Raw genomic sequence first — 20677 nt, 5'->3', positions numbered from 1 at the left:
CAATTTGGGTTCAAATGATTTTTTTTTGTACAAGTAAACAATTACAATAAAAAAGAAGAGAGAAATGATTTACAAACATAAAAATTGTACCCAAAATTTCAAGGTAATCAACTTAAAACCCACAAAAATTTATCACTGAAGTAGTGGCATAATCGGCTTGGGTTGAAAGGATTAAGCATTATTAATCTTAAGATTTTTAAGCATAAATATAACATGTTGTCACATATTGTTATATGATCATACCGAGAAAGATATCATCATCAATGGGTGAATTTGAAATGTTTGATCAATGTTTCACCAATTTAGACTGTTATAATAAATGTCAATAATGATGGTAGAACGATCGTAAAGCAATAAAAAAAGAAAAATAAGAATAGACAGATTTTATGTGGAAATCATTTTGAGGGAAAAACCACGGGTAAAGAAAAGAAATTCACAAATGTTGAAAAACAAATGATATAAGAAGAGTTTCGACCACATCTATGTAAGGATTGAAAAATTATATTCTAATTAAAGTTAAATAGTAGAAATATAATTTCAAACAGACTCAATTTGTACGGTATAATTCGTATCTTGTGGGCGTCGCAACCCTAATCCAATACTATATTTAATAAGAATCTGTAACGGACGAACAAATAACTTAATCTGGGTCACACAATCTCTGACCATTTTAATCATGGTTAAAGAGAAGCAGTTAGTTGAAGTATTAAATGTCTGGTCTGGAATCTCGACCATAACAGTAAAATCGCAAAATGGTCTCCCATGAGCTAGAGTTTTGGTTCCATGCACATTAAATCATGGTAGTTTGAATAGAGGACCCAATTGCAGGGTTTTGTACAGGTTGATGCCTTTGAAAAGTTCCTTTTAGCATCAAAGGGGGTGATGATGCTGATGATGGGAAACAAGACCAGCTTGAGTGGTCTCCACCAAAGCACTATGTATGATGCAGAGCCAGAGGAGGGGATAGGATAGGATAGGATAGGGGGGTTACAGCTTATTGGAAAAAAAGGACCCCCTTTTTTGCATTTCGATTTCTGTCACATTTTCAGAGCTTTAGGGCAAAATCTTCAATTTTTAGTTTTACGGTCTGAAAGCAAATATGCTATGTGGAATATATTACTGTTGTGCACCAATCAACTCAGTCCCAGTCTCAGTCTCAACCCAGCACCGTCTCAACTCATATCATTTCAAGTAATTAAAGAAACACAGGTGCCCTCAGAACCATTTAGTACCATCAATATCTATAGCTACAGAATTATATTCATTAATTTATCTATATAAAGCTTTACCTCCGCACTACATGACAGTACAGGAGCCAGAAAGGACCCTCAAAGCCCTAAACTTTTTCTTTCTCTATCTCCTTCTTTTAAAGCAAAGAAAGTATTTCATGTATGCATAGTGTTTTGTTCTGAAGGCTCATAATTTTCTGAAACATTCATCTTAATTAACCCTTTGGTATTCTATCAATTTACAATGGCAAAAGATACCTAAAGCATGGCTGGTGCTAGTATGGTAGCTGTTGAAACCTCTGAATTAAAAAAACGTCAGGAAGATGAAAATGGAAAGGAGGGTGGATCAGCTTTAATTGGAGGAATTAGAAAAGCATTAACTAAACAAAGTAGAATATGCATGTATTATTCATTCAATCATTGAGTGAGACAGTGAGTGATTGAAAGTGAAAGCGAAAGAGTAAGTAAAATGTATGTATGGATGATGAACAAAGAGTCTATACTATACTAACAAGTAAAGCGTATACTTGTAATAATACTAAAATTTAACAGAGAAAGGAGAAGAGGTGTACTGATCTACAGCGTTCCTCGTTAGATATGCTAAGATTTAGAGTCCCTTTCCTGTCTCTGATTCTCATGACGATAGTGACCCTTCATTTCCCTTTGCCTGACAAATGTAATCAAATACACTTATTCCTCCATGTTTATGTATATATTTCTTCTTTATTATTACTCTCCCTATCATATACCGCTCTCTCTCTCTCTCTCTCTCTCTCTCTCTCTGCATTAATTCTCTCTTTCTCTTACTTTATTTCTTGTTTGGATCCCTGCAGGGTACTCCACTCCACTGTCATCCCTTTAATTTTCTTTTTATTATTATTATTATTACTTTTTCTCAGAATTAGGGTTTTAAGTGGGCGGTACTTGCATCACTTACAAATTTAGGGTTTTAAGCAGTGTTTAGATGATGTTTCACTCTATTAATTTTACTTTTGCTTGGTGTCATTTTCCTGCTTTCTCCATGATTATGATTTATGTTATCCCAAGTGGGAAAATACGGTATTCTATGTATGTGATTGCTGTCTGTCAAAGTTTCCAGGGTTAATTCCTAAGGCCTGTCTATCTGTCAGTTTTCCCCCTCCTCTCCCGAGTACTTCCTTTTATAGCCCATATCTCATCATTCAACATTGCCTTGCCGCTTTGGACGGTAAGTTCTATGATTCTATCTCTATATATCTCATCTCTTATCTTCTATTGTATGTACCCTTAAGGATGAAGCTCTAATTGACCTAACACACTAGGTGCAGGAAATTCGTTTTTTTTTTCTGTTCTTTTTTCCCCTTTTTTAAAACAACTCTTCTCTCACCACCCGCAGTGTTCGGCGTTCTCATGTTGCAAGTCGTTTCGATAATAATGTTTTTTTGAATATGATGATTAAAGGGTAATCAAGGATGGATCTTGTTTATTCAATGAATTCTTTTCATTTCGCCTGTTTAGCTTCGTTAAGCTAAAAAGTTGTCCTTTTTCATTAAGAAACATAGAAATAGATCAAACCCAAATTAACCTATTGCTTATGAACCAGTTCTTGAACTGAAGTTTGGGGTTTAGCGGCTGGTTGAGGAAGAATGAAGTTGAACCATGTTATGTTTTGCATCTTGGGTTGGAATGGAATGTTAAGTTAGAGAAATGGGAAGAGAGAGCTTCCATCAGCCCACTTACGGATAGGAACAAGGGGGTTGGACTAACTGCCGACTCATTCATCCAAGCACTCAGTAGAAAACGGATATTGGCGATTTTGCTACTGTGATTGTGTGAATGATGCGGGAGATGGTTTGCATCCCCCTTTCTCCGTGCTTGGACTGAAGGGAGCTCCTTCTTTCTCTTCACCTCATTTATTTTATTTATTTCATACGTACTCCCTGTGTTTACCTTCTATTGCGACCATAAATATATAGCAGTCAAGTAGCTACATGTCTCAATCAAATTGCAAAATTCCTTTTCGGAAAGAGACATCCTCCATAGTTATTTCATGCATCAAATACTAGTTAAATTGGTACTTTTTTACATGACAGGCAAGAAAAACCAAGTTTAAGGAGCATTGGCGCAGGCCATCTTACTTATGAAGTGGAAATGGTTAGTTGGGTTAGTGTACTTGGCTTGCAGTTGCATAGGGTCCATTATTTACAGTCTCTCCAGTCCTCAGACGCCCATTTCTTTTCCTTGGCAGACGAATTAAGAAGAGTGTGCCTTGTCATTGCATTGGCCTTGATTCCATTCTCTAATATATAGATATAGCTTTGCTTCCAGGCTCAGGCTCAGGCTCCTGCATTTCTAATGTTAAAATTTTAATTTCTTCAAGTGGAGTCAGCTGTCAGCCCCCATCTGATGAAATGAAACAATTTACGATGCTCTGCAAGACATGGTAAAGGTTAAAGGCTCCATGTCGGTACGATGAGAGCAAGTAGTAAGAGAACAATGAAAGCTAGCAGTGTAAGTAAAATACTAATATTGATGCCTCTTGACTGCTCGGTTCATGAAATTTCCATTTGCAATTTCAGTGAGACAGTGAATGGTTTGGTGCACGTGTTGGCATGTGTATGCTTGGCCGCTGCACACTGCTGGACTGCTCACACCTCGAAATTTGACAATAGCTTGAAGCATGACCATCACTAGCCAATAGCAGAAGCGGTAAAGTAAGTAAAGATGGCCGTAAAAACTCCCTTGATTTCCAAAGTCACACAAATATCCTGCTTTTATGGCTAGTTATGCGTGTTTCAAATATATATATAAATATGCTTCCAAGCTCTAATATATATATGTTGGTTTTTTGGTTACCGAGAAGGGAAGTACATTTGGAAACCATATTATTTTCTCTTTGTCTACATCTGGCAGTGTGCAGAGAAATAGAAATGGCATTATTTTATGCAGTGAGCACACTCATTTAATTAAATAACTAATTACCAATTGGTTGCTATCTTTGTTGGAACTTCAACTTTGAAGTTGTTGGATTACATGTGTATCGCCATGCATTACTTTACTCTCTGTTTATGATGGTATTTGCTACTTGGAACTTGAAATCTAGTTATTGCAAATATTATATTATATTAGATTAGATTAGATTTGATTTTGAGCTTCATTAGTCTCTCAAATATATATATTTTTTATTTCAGTCTTTTTTATTTTATTAATAAAAGGTTTGTTTAATGGAAATTAGTCACTTGCCAACCCATGATCAACGACTCCATCCATCCAAATCATTAAGGATTGATCCTTTTGAATTGGAGTAAAAAGGAAACTAATACTTTTGAAAAGTTAAAAAGGAATCTATCATTTTTATAGGGTTTCATCCTTTATATACATGGAGAGATGATTTTGCATTTTAAATGGTATGAGTTTGATCCCTACAAGGAGCGTATCAATTCTTTTAAAGAGTCTCGGAACGACTGGACCTTGACAAGGATTGGTATATATGTTTTTTTGAGACACAGGGCAATTAGAATTTCTTAGTATTGTCATTCTTTTGTGTATGGGTTTCAACTAAAGGTTTGAATCCTTCTTTGGTGTAGGGCTTATGGAAGAAGATAGTGTAGGTTTCATCAATAGCATCTTTAAGCCATGATTGCCATACGTCTAAAAGGTGGAATCATTTTAATAGAGTCCTTAATTGATCTCGGCAAAAGCATCTATCGATTGCCCACAAGAAGATTTTTATACAATTGAGGCACAATAGAAATGGTGACACCTTTTTAAGAAAGCATGAATAGTAGGGGATTCGAAAAAGGTAGATGAATGGGTGTTCTAGGTTTATACTTAAGAGTTTGATGGCATTGTCACCAAATTACTTGATGATACCAGATTGATAGTAAAGGATCATATGTTTGCATCAACATCTATGGTCTTATGGGCAATTTCAGATTGTGACAAAGGTTGTAAGAAATTTTCATAAATATTTCTAAGTTGGTTTTGATACCAAGACTAGTGGATTGACATTGGATTACAGATAACCTATAATAGAAATTAGTATATAAGACAGTTGAACTGTAGAAATGCAGCTGTGTGACCTAGACATAGGATCAAGGTATTCTAGTTGACTTTTGATCTTCAAGCACTCTCTTGGTGACATGGTCTAGTCAAAGTCCAACTTTTATGATGCTATGTCATCGTCACACAGTGGAAATTACAACTAATTTGATTATAGTAACTCTTTAGAAATCATTTTGCTATATTGCTATCTATAGTGTTTGTTCTATGGTCTCTAATCAATTTCACGAGTTTTTTAATGTAGAGGATCCATTAGAGTTGCAACTACAAAGCTTATAACTCACGTCAAACAAGCTTCGTACTAGCCAAGAATTGAGGGAGTTAACAACCAAAGAGAGTGAGTTTAGAAAGATATAGTTTTATTACACACAAACCTTAGGGAAATTTTATGGAAATTTCATAGTTTGAGTCACACATATGCTACAAGACCAATATGCTTGGGCCTTATAACACACTTAGAACACAATTCATGATGCAACTAACCATCATGTCCCGGTCAATATAATTCCAAATGTACAAATCAAAATACCATTATCTACTTGGTGCAGAAAACAAGATTATTTGATATGAGCACGGATGGGTAAAATTTATTAAATTAAGTTTACCAAATCTGCCAATTTTTAAGTCTAGAAAATTGGTTAATTTGCAATGCATTTTTTGATGGGATTTAGACATTTTTGGTTTGAGAGGTTTTCTAATTAATGATAGAGTAATCTCTTAGATTTGAAATGCATTTTGAATATATATGAATTCAATATTGTATTTACTAGGTTTTATATTTTATTTATTTATTTATTTCTAATTTTAGGATTTTTTAGTATTTTCAATTGTTTAGAACTTTTGTGTTTCTTAATCAACAAGAAAGTTTAATTCCATTAGATCTTACTTCTTGTTTATATCAATTAGAGTTTCATTATTCATAGGAGTTTTATTTTGATGTATTTAGTTTGCCTATGTAAAGATATCTTCATTATTAATTAGGGACATCATTCATTATTAATTAGGGACAAGATATCTTTATTATTTATTTCAAAACTTGTTTTCTTCTTAGGTTTCTTCTTGAAGCTATAAGAAGTTATTCACTCTCCAATTTACTAGGGTTCGATTTTTGGGGGTTGATTAGAACCATTTGTGAAGCTTATTGAATATTCTTTTTGAAGGGTTTCATAAGACATCATCTTTTTATCATCTTCCATACAATCTTTTTCCATCTTCAGCATATCTTTTCTTTCAATCTTGATTGTGTTCATTATAATCCTTTTTTCTAACATGCCATATTCTTGTTCAATTATAAGTTTCAAGATCTTAGGGTTTCTTTTCAAGAAATGTGCTACAAACTTCAAGAAACCCTCATTTGTTTGAGTTATTTTATTCTTTTCTTCTCTTTTTTGATTTGATTTGATTAGTTCTCATATTTACCTTGCTTGTTGTCGAATTACCTTAAACTCATTTAGGTTTTTCTTATGTTTCAGGTTACTTTCTCGCTATATTAAGGTTCAATCCGCTTCGATTCAATTTTTCCTCGCCCCAAATAACCTGAATTTGATCTTGGTCTGATGTGCCTTTTATCAATATCCATGGTTTTAACATAAACGAAATTCTTATCTTCCATTTCAAGGATCCTTTAATTGGACATTTTCCATGGATATAAATTGTGGTTGTAATGGATGTTTTAAATTTAGGCTTATAGAAACTATAAGTTGATAAGAACATATGTTCCTTTGACAAAACTCTACAATAGTATCTTGAGAGATTCATCTGTTACTCCTCTTGGACAAAATAGTGGAAAATATCATTGCTTGGAGAAATACACACATCTTTCATGAGAAAAGCCTATTGAGGACACACCTTTGGATATTCCAAAATCTCCACAACCTTTACCAAAATGAAGAAAATTAAGATTACTCTATGTTGTGAATTGGCAGATAGCATATGATATACCGATTGAAAGATTAATATATTGTCTATCAAGTCCAATTGGGGAGATACTTTGTCTTGGGCATCGGAGCAGATGACTCCTAAAAGATAGAGACATAGATGTAATTGACTGAATTGACAGTACATTGAACTGAACTTAAGAAGAATAAACCTTGAATCCGTTTATGGATTTATTCACTTGTGACATTCGTAGTGTGACATATCTAAATCCTAAGTGGATGACAAACTATGGATGACAGACTATGTATGCATGACTCGTACACTTTGATGTAAGTAAAAGTTTGATTTCAAATAGATAAGGAACTGAAAGCTAGTGTGTTGGGTGTATGACTTTCGCAGTATGTAGCATCATTTACAACAGTGGAATTCATAGCTCAGGACATGGTAAATGATATCTTCTCATTGGCATTACATGGTTGATGAAAAGTAAATGTGGCCACAGATCGTTCGTCTGAATGACTTGATTATTATTTGATAGTGATTGATTTTTCATAAATGAAGATGTAATGGTTACCATGAGATAAAATAGGATTATATTTGAAAACGGATATTATCCCAAAGAGATTAAGGATACCTTATGAGGGTGACACACTTTTGATAATGTCATTAGACAAGCACTGATCGAGTTGTTTTCATAACGTAATGCTGTTGAGAAAAACTCAGTCACAATACTATAGTGGAAGGACTTCGTGACTAAATGAGTTTATAATTAATAGGTAAAAACCTATAACTTAATTATAAATCATTTGAGCCTCAATTGCATACGTCCAATTGGTCCCTCCGTTAGCTTGTTGAAACTAGAAATGAATTGCATGGTGAATCAAATGAATAGAAATGGTGAAAATGGAGAAATGAGAAATCATTTGGAAATGATTATGATTTTCTCCAAAATAAAAATGACTTGAAAAATGAATTTATGTTTTTCGAATTAAATAAAGTTAAAAAATGGAAATAAATGATTTGGTCATAGTGAACCGTTAAATACAGAAAAATTAAATATATTTTCTCATAAATTCTTTTACGGAAAAGTCGTCATGATTTTAACGAAATTAGAATTTGGTTGAGAAAATTATTTAATTGAAAATATATTGAAGTTTATTTTGGGAAATAGAAAATCAAATATTAGGTTGGATCAAATTATAAAGTATTGGGTTGAAAGCTTAAGAAGTACTTGCAATTGAACCAAATATGAAAAATGCCCAAAAGCCCCTTATGTAAAAGGGTGGGACAACAAACCCTAGTATTATTAACTAGGGTTGTCGCGCCCATTATACTAGGGGTTCGTTTTTTTAGTTGAAATAAATTTCTACAATTTAACAAGAGTTTTACATTCTCTCTCAATAAATAGATGGTACTAGTAGGACTATTAACACAACTTTCAGACATCATTATTCTGCCCAAAAATAGAGAGACTTTTATTCTCTAAGAATTAAATATATTTTCCGGAATAATGATTCTGCCGGTTTCTATTTGAGTAGAAAATTTTTATTTTCACACCAAGGAAAAAAAACTATTTCTAATTCTGTATTTGATTCAAATCATTCGAGCCCAAACTCGAAGCAGTTTGTCATACGAGAATAGCGGAGAAAATCGTTTGGTTGAATATCGGGAACGACAGTAATCCATCTATCCAAAAACACTTGTAGAAATTCAGTCTATAGTTTATTGCTATAAACATAAAAAAAATTAGATCAATTTTCAAATTTTTTATTTTTCACTGTACAAGAAAATCATTTTCGAACCAGATTTTTTTCAACATTCTTAACTATATTTTACAAAAAATAAACTTCTTGCAAGTTTTGAATGTAGGTTGCAATAAATGTCTATCAACAATGGGGCAACAATGAAGTCAATAATCTTGTTAACTTTTGATTTAAAAGAAACCTTTGTACGTAACGAGAAAATATATATCAAATCTATTGTTTTGCTATTGTTGCATAAATAAAATTTAATGATTATGTTTATATTGAGATTAATTACATTATGTAAAAAGTATGAATTTTTATTTAATGAAAATCAAATATTAATTTATTATGAGCATGATATTTTAAAATTCATGATTATGATTAGCTTAGAATTATAATCATATGCTAAATTAGTTTCATGAAATAACAAATAAAATTATCTTTCATTGTCCATGGAATCATATTGGTTTTATGAATCAAAAGGTTTGACTACTTTGCAAAATTTATCTAAAAATGGTCTTGATTAGAAATTGAATAAGTATAGTTTTTTGAAGAATAGAGAAAAGTATTAGCTTATTTAATAGGATCACTATTATGGTATGAACGAAAGTTTTAGTGAAAATGTGTAATATGATAATCAATCGAGAATACATTATGCATGTTTATGATAGTACACATGATTTTAATATAACTTTGATATCGATATATACTCACACGACTCTATAAAGTTTTGAGATATAGTAAAATTTGAAATTTATGTTAAAAGCCGTGAATCAAAGAGTGTGTAAATAGCAATATGAATGCTATCTAACCCATTAGGTGATGAACATGGTTTTGACCATGGTAACAGAATGACTAATAATGTCTATGATAAAAGAGTGTGTATATATGTGTGATGTTATGGTCACTTAATTGGAGAATTAGTGGCTCGTTAATTTGACTATGTTCTAAATATATTCATGGCTTGTATGTTTAGTTTTGTGAATTTTCAAGATATAAATATGTATTAAGTTTCATAATGTGGTATAGAAAATGAACATAATTATGATGAAAATTTAGAAATTTAGAAATGAGATTTGAGTCACCCATAATGAAAATTTGACTCAATTTTTTGTATGTATGACATCATGTCTTGAATTCTATATAATAGTATATTATCGATGTAACATAATTATGTTAAGGGTGTAATAACCACGAAAACATTCTTAATAGGATTCACCAGTAGAAGTGTGATTGTTTCTAAGAATTAAAGGGTTTGGCTCTAACAAAACTTACGAAAAAATAGATACAAATGTATGGCAATAATAGTGTCTCGTGATACTGTGTATTGTATGGTGTTGAAATCATTGTTTAAAATTGAATAAATTCTCTGGGAAATTAATATTTCAAAAACGTGGTTGCATTGTGGAATATTTTAATTAATATATACGATGCAGGATTACTAAAATTGCATTACATTACATTACATTACAAGCCGTGTTACATCAGAAAGGAGGATCGGTGGATATGGCGAGGGTGGGATCCTGGAAACCAGCAGAAACATCAAACCCTGACATGAAGTCATCCCCAAAGAGCACAGCACCAGCAGCCAGTGCTCCAGCCCCAACTCCCATCGCAAAACCAGGTCTTGGCCCTACTCCAGCTCCCACAGACGATGGCATGTTCATGTAAGTCTCTGTTCTCGGAAGGAATGTGGGAATGTAACCAACATGAGAGGGAGGGGGTGGAGGTGGAGGAGTGGCACTCCTAGGTGGACGATAGCCGGGTCCAGAAGCTGATGGTTCACCTAGAGATGGGTTGTAATTGCTTGTAGGATATGGCACTGGATGTTTATATGGGAATGGGATGTTCACCTGAGATTGATTGTGAGGCGCTGTTGTTGCCTCTGCTGGATAGCCACCTTCAGTGGATAAAGGAATATCAGTTCTATGGTCCATGAGAACAAGTCCTCCATCATTACCTGCAAAACCAGTTCTACCTTTGATCCAAACTGTAATGAAAATTGGAGAATGTGTAACGCGAACTCCCTCTGAATTAGCAAGAACTAAGCTTCATATCAATTATCAAGTGCAAAAGAAAAGAAAAAAGGAATTAAATACCTGGGAGGGAAGCAGGATTTTCCCTCTCCTCCGAGATACGAATAGAGATGTCAACAAATCCTTGAGGCTTGTTGGAATTTCTTTTGCGCAACTGGTAGCTCCCTACTTCTTCACTGGAAGAGGTGGAATTGTTGTTATATTTGGCCAGAAACTCTTTCAAGGCAACACTGGCAGTCCCTTGAAGCTTTTCCCTAAGAAATATAGGCTCTCTACTGTATACTTCAACATGCAGCACCATGTCCTGAATATTTGACTCATCCACCAGAGCTGCAAACTTGGTTTTCCATACCGGATTTGAGCTCCCCGAAGCATCAATCTTGGTGCAGTATTTGTTGTCGGGATCGATCCACCCAACTGTAAACCACTGTAGCTTCCAAAACGACGACGAACGCCGGAGACCTCGAGCTGATATTATACAAACTTCGATCCAGATTTTCCCCATACCAAACATGTGAAGAAAGATTGAAACAAGGTTCTTTTTGATTAAGAGGAAAATTGAAAAGGAGAGCTACTTAACTTTTTTGAGAAGAAAATACTTATTCCAAAGCTCTATTTAGAGGGTGAACTCTTTGTCAAACTTTTCCTACGTGGGAGTGCCTTACAGATTGGCTAGGAATAGGAATCTAGATAAGAGTGCAACTTTTTTGGCCTGTTGAATACAGGTAAAAGTTAAACCCCACAAAAAAAAAAAAAAGTGAACCAATTTTTGGGATTATTATTAAATTCTTCCAATTTGATTTTAGGGTTTTCATTGATTAAAGCGTTATCGACAGTTAATTTTATATACAAATTTTTTCTATATCATTTTAGTTTTCTCGTTTTCCCATTTTAATGAAGTTACATAATACAAATAATTAATTATTGGAGTCATTTTAATTAATATATTAAGAAATTAAAATAAAATAAAAATAATATATTTTGAATGATTAAAATAAAAATAACCTAAAAATTAAGTGATAAATAAAAATATAAACATAATATGGCATATAATTTAAAGTTTGAATGAGTAAAATAACTTATTAGCATCTAAGTCAAACTGCAGGGGGTTAAAAAGAACAGGAAAGTCAATAATTTGGGCTTAAATCAGATTTGGGTAGCACAGAGAGAAGGTTCACTCTGTGAGCCTCTAAGTCAAAATAGAGCATGCTGTTTACTGGAAGATGCAAATGGGTGTCAAAGTGTAAGGCCAGATGGCTTAAGTCTTAACCATCTGCTTCTGGTAGCAGAAGGCAGATTTCACAACTCCTAAGGATGCAAGCAGTAAGATGTAGCAGGGAAGATAAAAATTCCTGGTCAAGAAGATAGAACTAATAAGATATTACCAAAGTTAAAAGAGTACGGTGGGGTGTCATAGAATAGTATCATAGTCCCCGCGCCACATTCCACACATAAAAAGGTAGAGCACAGAGCTCTTTAACAAAGCAGCAAGTCCTGTAGTTTCCTTTGGATGTATTTATAACCAAACACACATCCCAAAATAACAAAAATAACCAAGTCTCTTTTATTGCATTATCATGCCATGTAGGCATTGGCAGTTTTGTGCGGACTAGAGAATTATAGCCACCTCCATTGTGCCTGCTGTGCACCCTCCACAGTTTGCTTCTGCCTCCTCTCAGTAGCTGCTGCTGCTGCATTGCTTTCAGGTTGAAACCTCTCAGTAGCTGCTGCTGCATTGCTTTCAGGTTGAAACCTCTGATACTCCAATGGCTTCTCTGATGCTCTCATCAAATTCTTGTCTCCTAGACTTCCAAACCAGTTCTCATCTGGAGGAACGTTACATAGTGAATCCAAGCCTCCTTTTTGCTGTAGTAAGGATGCCAACTCAGCTGATATAGTTTCATCTTGAAAGCAGTAATCACTCACGGGTTGAACTCCCATCTCCGCTGGCTTGAACAAATCTGAAACTACCCCAACCTGCTCTACGTTGCTTCTGTAGCTAGAGCCTTGTCCATCAGCTATGACTTCTTTCTCATACATTCTTTTACCAGCATAATGAGAACCCATTCCGCTCATGTAGTCCATGGTCGGAGTACCATTCAACCCTGTCATGACTTGAGAAGGTGAACCCATTCCGCTCATGTAGTCCATGGTCTGAGTACCATTGAACCCTGTCATGACTTGAGAAGGTGAACCCATTCCGCTCATGTAGTCCATGGTCTGAGTACCATCGAACCCTGTCATGACTTGAGAAGGTGAACGCCATGAAGATGAGGAAGCATCAATCTTACTTTTAACCATAGGCTCTTGCATCCACCACGAAGAACCATGACCAGCTTTTCGTACAGTATTATCCACATTGATTGGGTTTACCGTCATGGCTTTCCCGTCTAATTCCTTTTGTTTGCCCTTTGTATTCCACAATGCGATCAAATCAAGTTCCCCATTCCCTGAATCATAACTGGGTAAAGAAGAATCCAAGTGAACCCCAGTGCTTTGATTAACAGCATAATCCTTGAAAGCAACTCCGCTATCTAAACCCATTCTCATGGGTTGAAACATCTTTTCTTGGAAGTCCATTTCATTTCCAAGTTTTCCTTTACCTTTATTTAAAACATCATTCATGGCCGCATTATTAACTGTAGACACCTTTCCTCCATTCCAAAAGCTGGATGGACCATCCATTGTTGCACCTGCGAATGTTTGGTACCCAGCAGAATTCCCACGGAGATGTAAAGATGGAGCAAAATCCCTACTCGCATATGGAGTCATGTTCCCTTGGAAGTCACCAAGGCTTTCCACTCCGCGACCAGTTTGACTAATTCCTCCAGTTAAAGCATTATTCATGATCACTGATGCCTGTCCTCCATTTGAGAATCCAGTGTGAATGTTCATTTTGTCACCTGAATTGTTTTGGTATCCGGGTGTGCTTGAAGGGACTTTAAAAGATGGAGCAACCTTTATATTTGATGCAAAGGCTGCATTAGGAATTTGCATATTTTGGGTCCCCAGCTGATGATTTGTTGTCATATTCCAAACTCTCATAGCTTCGGAAATGTAACCGTCTATCTTCTTATTGGCAACCTTTTGAACTATTGGACCCATATCTTTAGTAAACCGCTTTAAGCTGTCTATATATCCAAGATCTGCCTGCTTATTCTGAATGGCCAGGAAGGACAAGTAATCAGTAAATAATAGAAGATTACAAGGGGAATGCTATTCTCATAAGGCTGTTGATTGAAAACACTTAATTTCATTCTTGTAAATTTCTGAAATATATTAACACCATTCCATAGATTGTTTATTTAACTAGATTGAAAGAAATGATACTCACCAGCATAAGATGCTTCGGGGCATTATAAACAGCTGAAACTAATGATCTATTTCCACCTTGGAAAGAATTCCGAGGTCTATAGGTTCGACGCCTGTCCACTTCAACATCATGAGCTCGTTTCTGAGCTCTACACCCTGTTTAAACAATTTTTTTTTTTGAAAAGCATCAAATTAGTGGCTAAGCGCAAAAGAGCATCTCACATTTGGGAGTCATATGACAACTGTTGTCACACATCATATTACATACTGCTGCGTTGTCTGTGCAGATATGCTTATATTTGACTACTCAACATTTATTTGATCAATATAAAAAGAATGAACTAGATAGCCACAGTTGGTTACAAGACCTACCCCTTGCTGCAATGCTAGGACTTGTCTTGTTCAGAGTTCTAGCTCCAGCCTTTGTCCTCCCACTAAGTCCCAACCTTTGTATGGAAGCTTCAGTTTCAAAGCTTTCAGGATCAGTTTTAAGAGCATGAAATAGCCTTGTAGCTAGTTCTTTCAATGCACGTGCCTGGAAAACCAAAATTGATATAGTTCAGGGAACTAAGAAAATTCTGAGAACATCAAAAATTTGTAGCCAAGTTTTAAAGGACAGTGTCACAAAGTTTAGATGATAAGTAAAAGTTTGGTTGACTTACCTGTCTGTAGTATATGGTAGTAGAAGCATTGAAAAGCATGGCATTGTTGGGTACCAAAAATATATCACGCTGTGTAAAAGTGTGAAAGGAAGCAATTAATTAAAATGATCCATAGATTTTATATTTGTGGAGTAAATTGTTTGCCAAGGAAGCTGTAAAAGAGATGGTCTGTAACAGCAACCCAAATATGTGGTCAAACAAATAGATTGGGAGCAGACCTCAAACTCTTCCAGTGTTTGATAGCTTCCTTCATTCAGTTTCTTTGCAATCGTGCCAAAATCCATCGGTTCTTTGATGACATCATAATAGAATTCAACCTTTCAGTTAAAAAATAAAGTTAACCACATAATCACAGGTTTTGAAAAATTGACTGTCATCAGGCTTGAAAAGGAAGGCAGATGAAAGAGTTACTGAGTACCAACCTCTTCAGGGTCTACTGGCTCCGCAAATATTTTTTGTGTGTCTTTCCTACAATTCAGAAGAAAGAAAGCAAATCTCAAAACAATCACTGGCATGCTTTTTTAGTTGAAATTATCAGTGCCTGACTAATCGACAAGATAACTACAAACCTCTGCAAAATACCAAGTAATAGTTCGAGCTTGCTTTTTTCAGGTATTGCAGCTCCTGAAGGCAAAATAGCTGCTTAATGTACCATGAGCAAAAGTATTAAACACATCATTATGATTACACATAAGAAATGATAAAACTCTACTTTCAATTTTAAATTAAAGGGGCAAGGGATATTAGGCAGGGTCATCCATTGTCCTTTCCATGAATATCCTCTCGAAATTGTTGGATTTGGGAGCAAAGGAATGAGTGTTCAGTTTTCATCCAAAATGTCATCTAATTCAATTCACTCATCTGTGATTTGCAGATGATTTGCTCATCTTTTGCAAGGGTAAAGCAGATTCTGTGGTGGGGCTTTGGAGTATTCTTTCTATTTTTTATCAACTTCTTGAGCTTCAATTAAATGCTCAGAAAAACTGAGATTTTTGTTGTAGGTGTGTCACAAGAGGAACTCAACCTAATTCAAAGTTCTATTGGTTTCAAAATTGGGTAGTTGCCAGTGAGATATCTTGGTATTCCTCTAGTTACAAGGAGACTTTCTGAGAAGGATTGCTTGCCTTTGTTGGAGAGAACATAGGTTTAAGGTTTAGGGTTTCAGATTTTGAGTTTTGTTGGGAGAATGCAATTGGTTCAATTTGTTATCTTTCATATTCAAAATTTTTTGTACATTATCTTCATGTTACCTAAAGCAATTCTTAAAAAGATCAACCAAGTGTGTTCTAGGTTTTTTTTTCTTGAAAGGGTAATAAAGACTCAGCTAAAGGGGTAAGGGTGAACTTGGAATGAAGGACCTTGAGAGTCCAACATATAAGAAATATTTTGGCAGAACATGGATCTCTTTGGATTGCTTGGACCAAAGAGTACTTGCTTAAAATTTATTCTTTGAGATAGGTTCCATTGAAAGTAACATCAGTTGGAGTTGGAGAAAAGTTGTAAAACTTAGAGAGGAAGTAGGCTGTGCTGAGAAATTCTGAGTTAAATGGGAGGAAGATTACTGCTTCTAAAATCTGGGGAGTGACCAAGCCTAAGTTGAGAAGGTTGTATGGCATAGGATTGTTTGGTTTCCTCTACATATTCCAAAACATTCTTTCATCACTTAGATGGCAATTCTAGATAGACTTCCAACCAAGGAGAGATTGATACAGAGGGGAATGAGTATTGATGGTCATTGCTTGTTTTGTTATTATGAAATTGAAATTAGGGATCATATTTTTGCAGAATGTGTGTTAGAGTGTGGGGTTAAAATGAACTTATGAGAAATTAATAAAGACTTCAAGGCGTGTATCAATGCCACATTTTTTAAGGTTCCATTCGTCCCTACCTATTTTAGAAGCATTAAAGAAGTGGTTCACTTAAGGCTTAAAGGCAAGAATATTTATAGAACAAGCTATATAAATGATTAATAGAACAAGCTATATAAATGATTTTCTTTGTGCTTAGCTTGTAACATTTTGGAATAGGTGATTCTTTTTATCATGTATAGATATAGATAGTTTGTATTGTTTGTTTATAGCTTTTGATGTTTCCTTGGATGAATATAAAGCTTATAAAACAAACAAATTTTAAATTAAAGCATGAGCTAACCAGCATTTACAACTCCATCTTCATCATTCCCTGTGTCGGTCTGCAGTTGAATCAAATAAGATTTAACATAATATGAAAATAGAAAATGGATTAATGTATCCATCTCAAACAAACATAGAAATAAATGTATCGGTAAACTAGTGTTATCAACTTTCATATATTTTTACAAGAAAATTGTTTTAGACTCTAGCTCTTTATCCAATTTTAGCATATTTTGTTAAAAGATACAACATTAACACCTTTTATCCCTAAAAAAGGCTTTAGGGCACATGTACCAAGAGGATTACACTTTTGACGGTCTAATTAAGATAAACAAATAATCAATAAAAACTAAAAAGATTCTAACGAGATGTTGATATAAAATGAAAATATATTAGTTTCATTATAATGTGATTTGTTAAATATAACAATATTTCTTTAAATATAAAAATATATTAGTTTCAATATCTTTGTGATACAGGTCTTGACTAAAACATTCACATTATATTCAATTTATTGTATGCAATAGTAGCAATTAGCATAAAATGACACTCCAATCAATTTTAGAGATCAATAGCATCATAGCCATGGAATGATGAGGCTACCGATAGAATCACTTATAGGAACCTACGATAGTATCTTAAATTACTAGAAGCAATTAGAAGCAACTTACACATCAATCAAGTTGTGTCACAAAAGAATAAATCTATGATTTAAATCACTTCTTGAGCAATGCAAGGGAAGATAACTTAGTTCTATTTATTGGCATTCTAAAAAGATAGGTTTCATAAGCTTATTCAATTTGTCACATTCGTTACAGTGTGCCTCATTGCTCTTAAAACTTTCCTAATTGCTAGTTAATACCTCTTTATATTATCTATAACACACTAGGGATACTTTATTACCCTATTTCTTAGCAAAAATACATTTGTTGAGCCAACTCCAAATACTTCCCCTTTATGTATCAACTCAAAAACTTTCACACCAACCTTACTTCCTATCACTCTCCATTACTTTTTATCACAATATACACCTTCACCTTTAAAAAGTTTTGTTTATACATTCTTAGACATTACTTTGCATCGTGTTCTTAAAATGTGTTGCACTATTTTAACGATCACTATTCTACATCATGCCATATGATTGGAAAGCATTCGACATTTCTCAAATCTTCAAAGCAAAATAGGCATGAAAATTTTAAGAAGTTTAATTCTATCATTGAGAGAATAAAAGAATGAGATTAAATGAAGGTAAAGCATTTGAAATGGATAAGCTACAAATGGTACCTTCTGAACTTTATATTCAACTGAATTAACAACAACATCTTGGACAGTTCTGACCTTAACCTTTTTCCTTCCGCGCTTTTGTTTCAAAATATTTTGCCCCTTATCCAGTTCTTCCTCGTCTGTCACTTCACATATCGCTTTGCCCTTATTTTGGCTCCTCTCTTGTGCTTTCCGTGCATCCAGTTCAATTATTCGTGGACTCCTTCTATATTCCCCACTTAACATAATGTATTATTCTCTTGCGTTGTCACAATAAATACCATAAGATGCACTTTTGTTCCTTTATGTACAAAAATGCACTAGTTTTCTTCCCCTTCGTTTCTATGTGCCTGTTTCAAAAGTGAATTCATAAATGTCAAGGTAGGAAATACAAAATGCTGAGACTGGAAAGTATCATGTCAAATTTCAAATTGAACAAGAAGAAAATAGCATAATTAGTTTTACTTGTAGAAAATAGTTATCATTTAATAGAATCTTATTTAGGAAAAGATGAAGACTAGATTATGATGTATACGAGAATTATTTTTATCTATATCAAACAGGTTGCATGCAAGTGCATTAGAAAACTTGTTTGTGGTATGATACTTCAGCAACACTTCTATTTTAAAAATTAATAAATATGCGAGATTAAATAATTTAGTATATAATAGTAATAGTACAACAACAACTGTTCACATTTTATCAAACTAAAATTTCAAAAAGGAAAACCAATAAGAGCATTAGGGGAAAATGAAAAATAGAGAATTCTAGACAAATATTTTTCATATGAGTTTTCTTCCATTCCATGCTTCTTTCTTTCCTTTGGTATGTCAACCTCCTCTTTGGGCATCAATAAACAGTATTATATCAAATGCCTACAGTGCCTAAAAAAGAATACTGCTTGAAAAGTCTTAAATCAAGCTACTTTAAATAAAAATTTTAGCCCCAAAGTAGTAAAAGTTTGAGTATTATCATATAACCATTAGAAACAAATTAGATCCATTTTCAAATAAGATAGGAGACAATTCAACATTTTTTATGACATATCACAAATGACAACAATTTTTTACTACAAAAATAACTACCTTCTTCTTGATGATAGATTCAAACTTTTTTCTTCTTAAGATTAAACTTTAAAATTATTCAAAATCTGACATAAGTGAAATTGATCTCCTAAAGAAGATAACCAACAGTATCTTAGAAACATAATCTAATTTAATAATGTAGATGGCGCATGCATATAAACAGAAACATGATTTTGAAAACTCTCTTGGTTTAGATTTAAAATGGTAAAACAATTACAACACTAAAAAGATACTTGGGAGAATGCACTTTAGTTTATCTGATATTCTAGCAAGTAATTTCTAGACATAAATCCAAGAAGAAGAGAATTACCAACTCTGCCTCTTTCGAGCAAACCAGAGATGAAAGAATCTGCAAGATTTCTTTTTTGATAAATTTTGGCAAGGCCTATATTTTCTTCACTATTGTGTGAAGTTTTTATGAGGAGAAGACGACCGTTTTGTAAGGCATTTAATTAATTACCCATTTAAGGTAATCTAGGTGGATTCGCCAGAAAATGAAAACACAATAACCATAAAAGGCTATCGCTGCATGGAGAGTTAGAATTGACAAATGTATGCTGAGCAAATATATTCTCTATTTTAATGACGCTCTGATTATGCCAATAAAGACAAAAAAGAAAAAGTTTCTTTTCAACTCAATTTCAACTTGAAAAATAAGGAAAATAAGAATGTCTTCATTTGAATAGCATCTAGATGTTCTAACAATTCATGATTTGTTTCAAAATAATAATTTAGACAAGAGCTTGAAACTTAATGACTTGTCAAGATTTTCAAAACAATAATTTAGCCGAAATGGTTTGAAATTTATATTATGAATATGCTGGAAAAATATTTTAGCCATGAAAAAGAAAAGAAGTGATAAGAATGTTCAAACAATTCATGATTTGTCAAGATTTTCATAACAATAATTTAGCCAGAAAAGTTCAAAATTTATATTAAGAACCATTGGGAAAAAATCAACGTTTTTGTTTTTCCTTAGATAAATGAAATTTACTACAAACATCATGGGGAAAATGGCAAAGGCTCATATTTGGAGTGTATAAAACTACTTCCAAATATAATTCAATTGTGTTTTTATAGAAGTGCAACTGACAAGGTACAACGTAAGACATAAAATTGGCGTGTTTAATGCATTGTATATTTTGCACAATAATGCTTCACTTGTTTACTAATGTAACAACATAAGGAAAAAGCTTATTTATTATATATGTATTACAATAGTTAGACATAAAATAAGAATAGTTTGTACAATTTTAAACTTGAAATTAGAAAAATTGAGTAAAAATTCTTTGAA

The 20677-nt window shown here is 33.7% G+C and overlaps 2 protein-coding genes and 1 long non-coding RNA gene across 6 annotated transcripts; 1 reads left to right on the top strand and 2 right to left on the bottom strand.

Moving 5' to 3' along the window:
* Positions 1-2160: 2160 nt before the first annotated feature.
* On the top strand, positions 2161-7078 carry LOC108460430 (uncharacterized). Of its 3 annotated transcripts, XR_008281559.1 has the most exons (5): positions 2171-2436; positions 3302-3362; positions 3457-3719; positions 3788-3922; positions 6743-7078. It is a non-coding gene; the product is annotated as an uncharacterized LOC108460430 (long non-coding RNA). The 3 variants fall into 3 exon arrangements; XR_008281560.1 differs by having other exon boundaries at positions 2161-2436; positions 3302-3693; XR_008281558.1 differs by having other exon boundaries at positions 2166-2436; positions 3302-3719.
* Positions 7079-10276: 3198 nt separating this feature from the next.
* On the bottom strand, positions 10277-11597 carry LOC108459682 (uncharacterized). Its single transcript, XM_017759082.2, has 2 exons — positions 10993-11597; positions 10277-10853 (listed from the first exon to the last, which is right to left on the bottom strand). The coding sequence occupies exons 1-2, from the start codon at positions 11441-11443 to the stop codon at positions 10378-10380; spliced, it is 927 nt and encodes a 308-aa protein (XP_017614571.1). The 5' UTR covers positions 11444-11597; the 3' UTR covers positions 10277-10377.
* Positions 11598-12278: 681 nt separating this feature from the next.
* Positions 12279-19931, bottom strand: LOC108459680 (uncharacterized). 2 transcript variants are annotated; one of them, XM_017759079.2, is made up of 10 exons: positions 19694-19931; positions 18320-18648; positions 17055-17094; positions 15473-15542; positions 15326-15371; positions 15122-15220; positions 14904-14972; positions 14614-14776; positions 14264-14397; positions 12279-14088 (listed from the first exon to the last, which is right to left on the bottom strand). In XM_017759079.2, the coding sequence occupies exons 2-10, from the start codon at positions 18542-18544 to the stop codon at positions 12547-12549; spliced, it is 2388 nt and encodes a 795-aa protein (XP_017614568.1). In that variant the 5' UTR covers positions 18545-18648; positions 19694-19931; the 3' UTR covers positions 12279-12546. The 2 variants fall into 2 exon arrangements, with proteins under 2 accessions (XP_017614568.1, XP_017614569.1); XM_017759080.2 differs by having other exon boundaries at positions 18374-18648.
* Positions 19932-20677: the final 746 nt, after the last annotated feature.

This window comes from Gossypium arboreum, chromosome 4, assembly GCF_025698485.1.
Source record: "Gossypium arboreum isolate Shixiya-1 chromosome 4, ASM2569848v2, whole genome shotgun sequence".
Classification (NCBI taxonomy): domain Eukaryota; kingdom Viridiplantae; phylum Streptophyta; class Magnoliopsida; order Malvales; family Malvaceae; genus Gossypium; species Gossypium arboreum.
The sequence above is the reverse complement of the archived record's forward strand: the minus strand, read 5'-3'. Positions and strand labels throughout refer to the sequence as shown.

What these genes read in the sequence shown, in the direction of transcription:
- LOC108459682 (XM_017759082.2), bottom strand. Translation starts at nt 11,443, where the DNA reads ATGTTTGGTATGGGGAAAATCTGGATCGAAGTTTGTATAATATCAGCT. An exon ending in AAATCCTGCTTCCCTCCCAG is followed by an intron (nt 10,854 to 10,992) that starts GTATTTAATTCC and finishes CTGGTTTTGCAG; the next exon opens with GTAATGATGGAGGACTTGTT.
- LOC108459680 (XM_017759079.2), bottom strand. Translation starts at nt 18,544, where the DNA reads ATGTTAAGTGGGGAATATAGAAGGAGTCCACGAATAATTGAACTGGAT. An exon ending in TTGAATATAAAGTTCAGAAG is followed by an intron (nt 17,095 to 18,319) that starts GTACCATTTGTA and finishes ATTCAACTGCAG; the next exon opens with ACCGACACAGGGAATGATGA. An exon ending in TTACTTGGTATTTTGCAGAG is followed by an intron (nt 15,372 to 15,472) that starts GTTTGTAGTTAT and finishes TCTGAATTGTAG; the next exon opens with GAAAGACACACAAAAAATAT.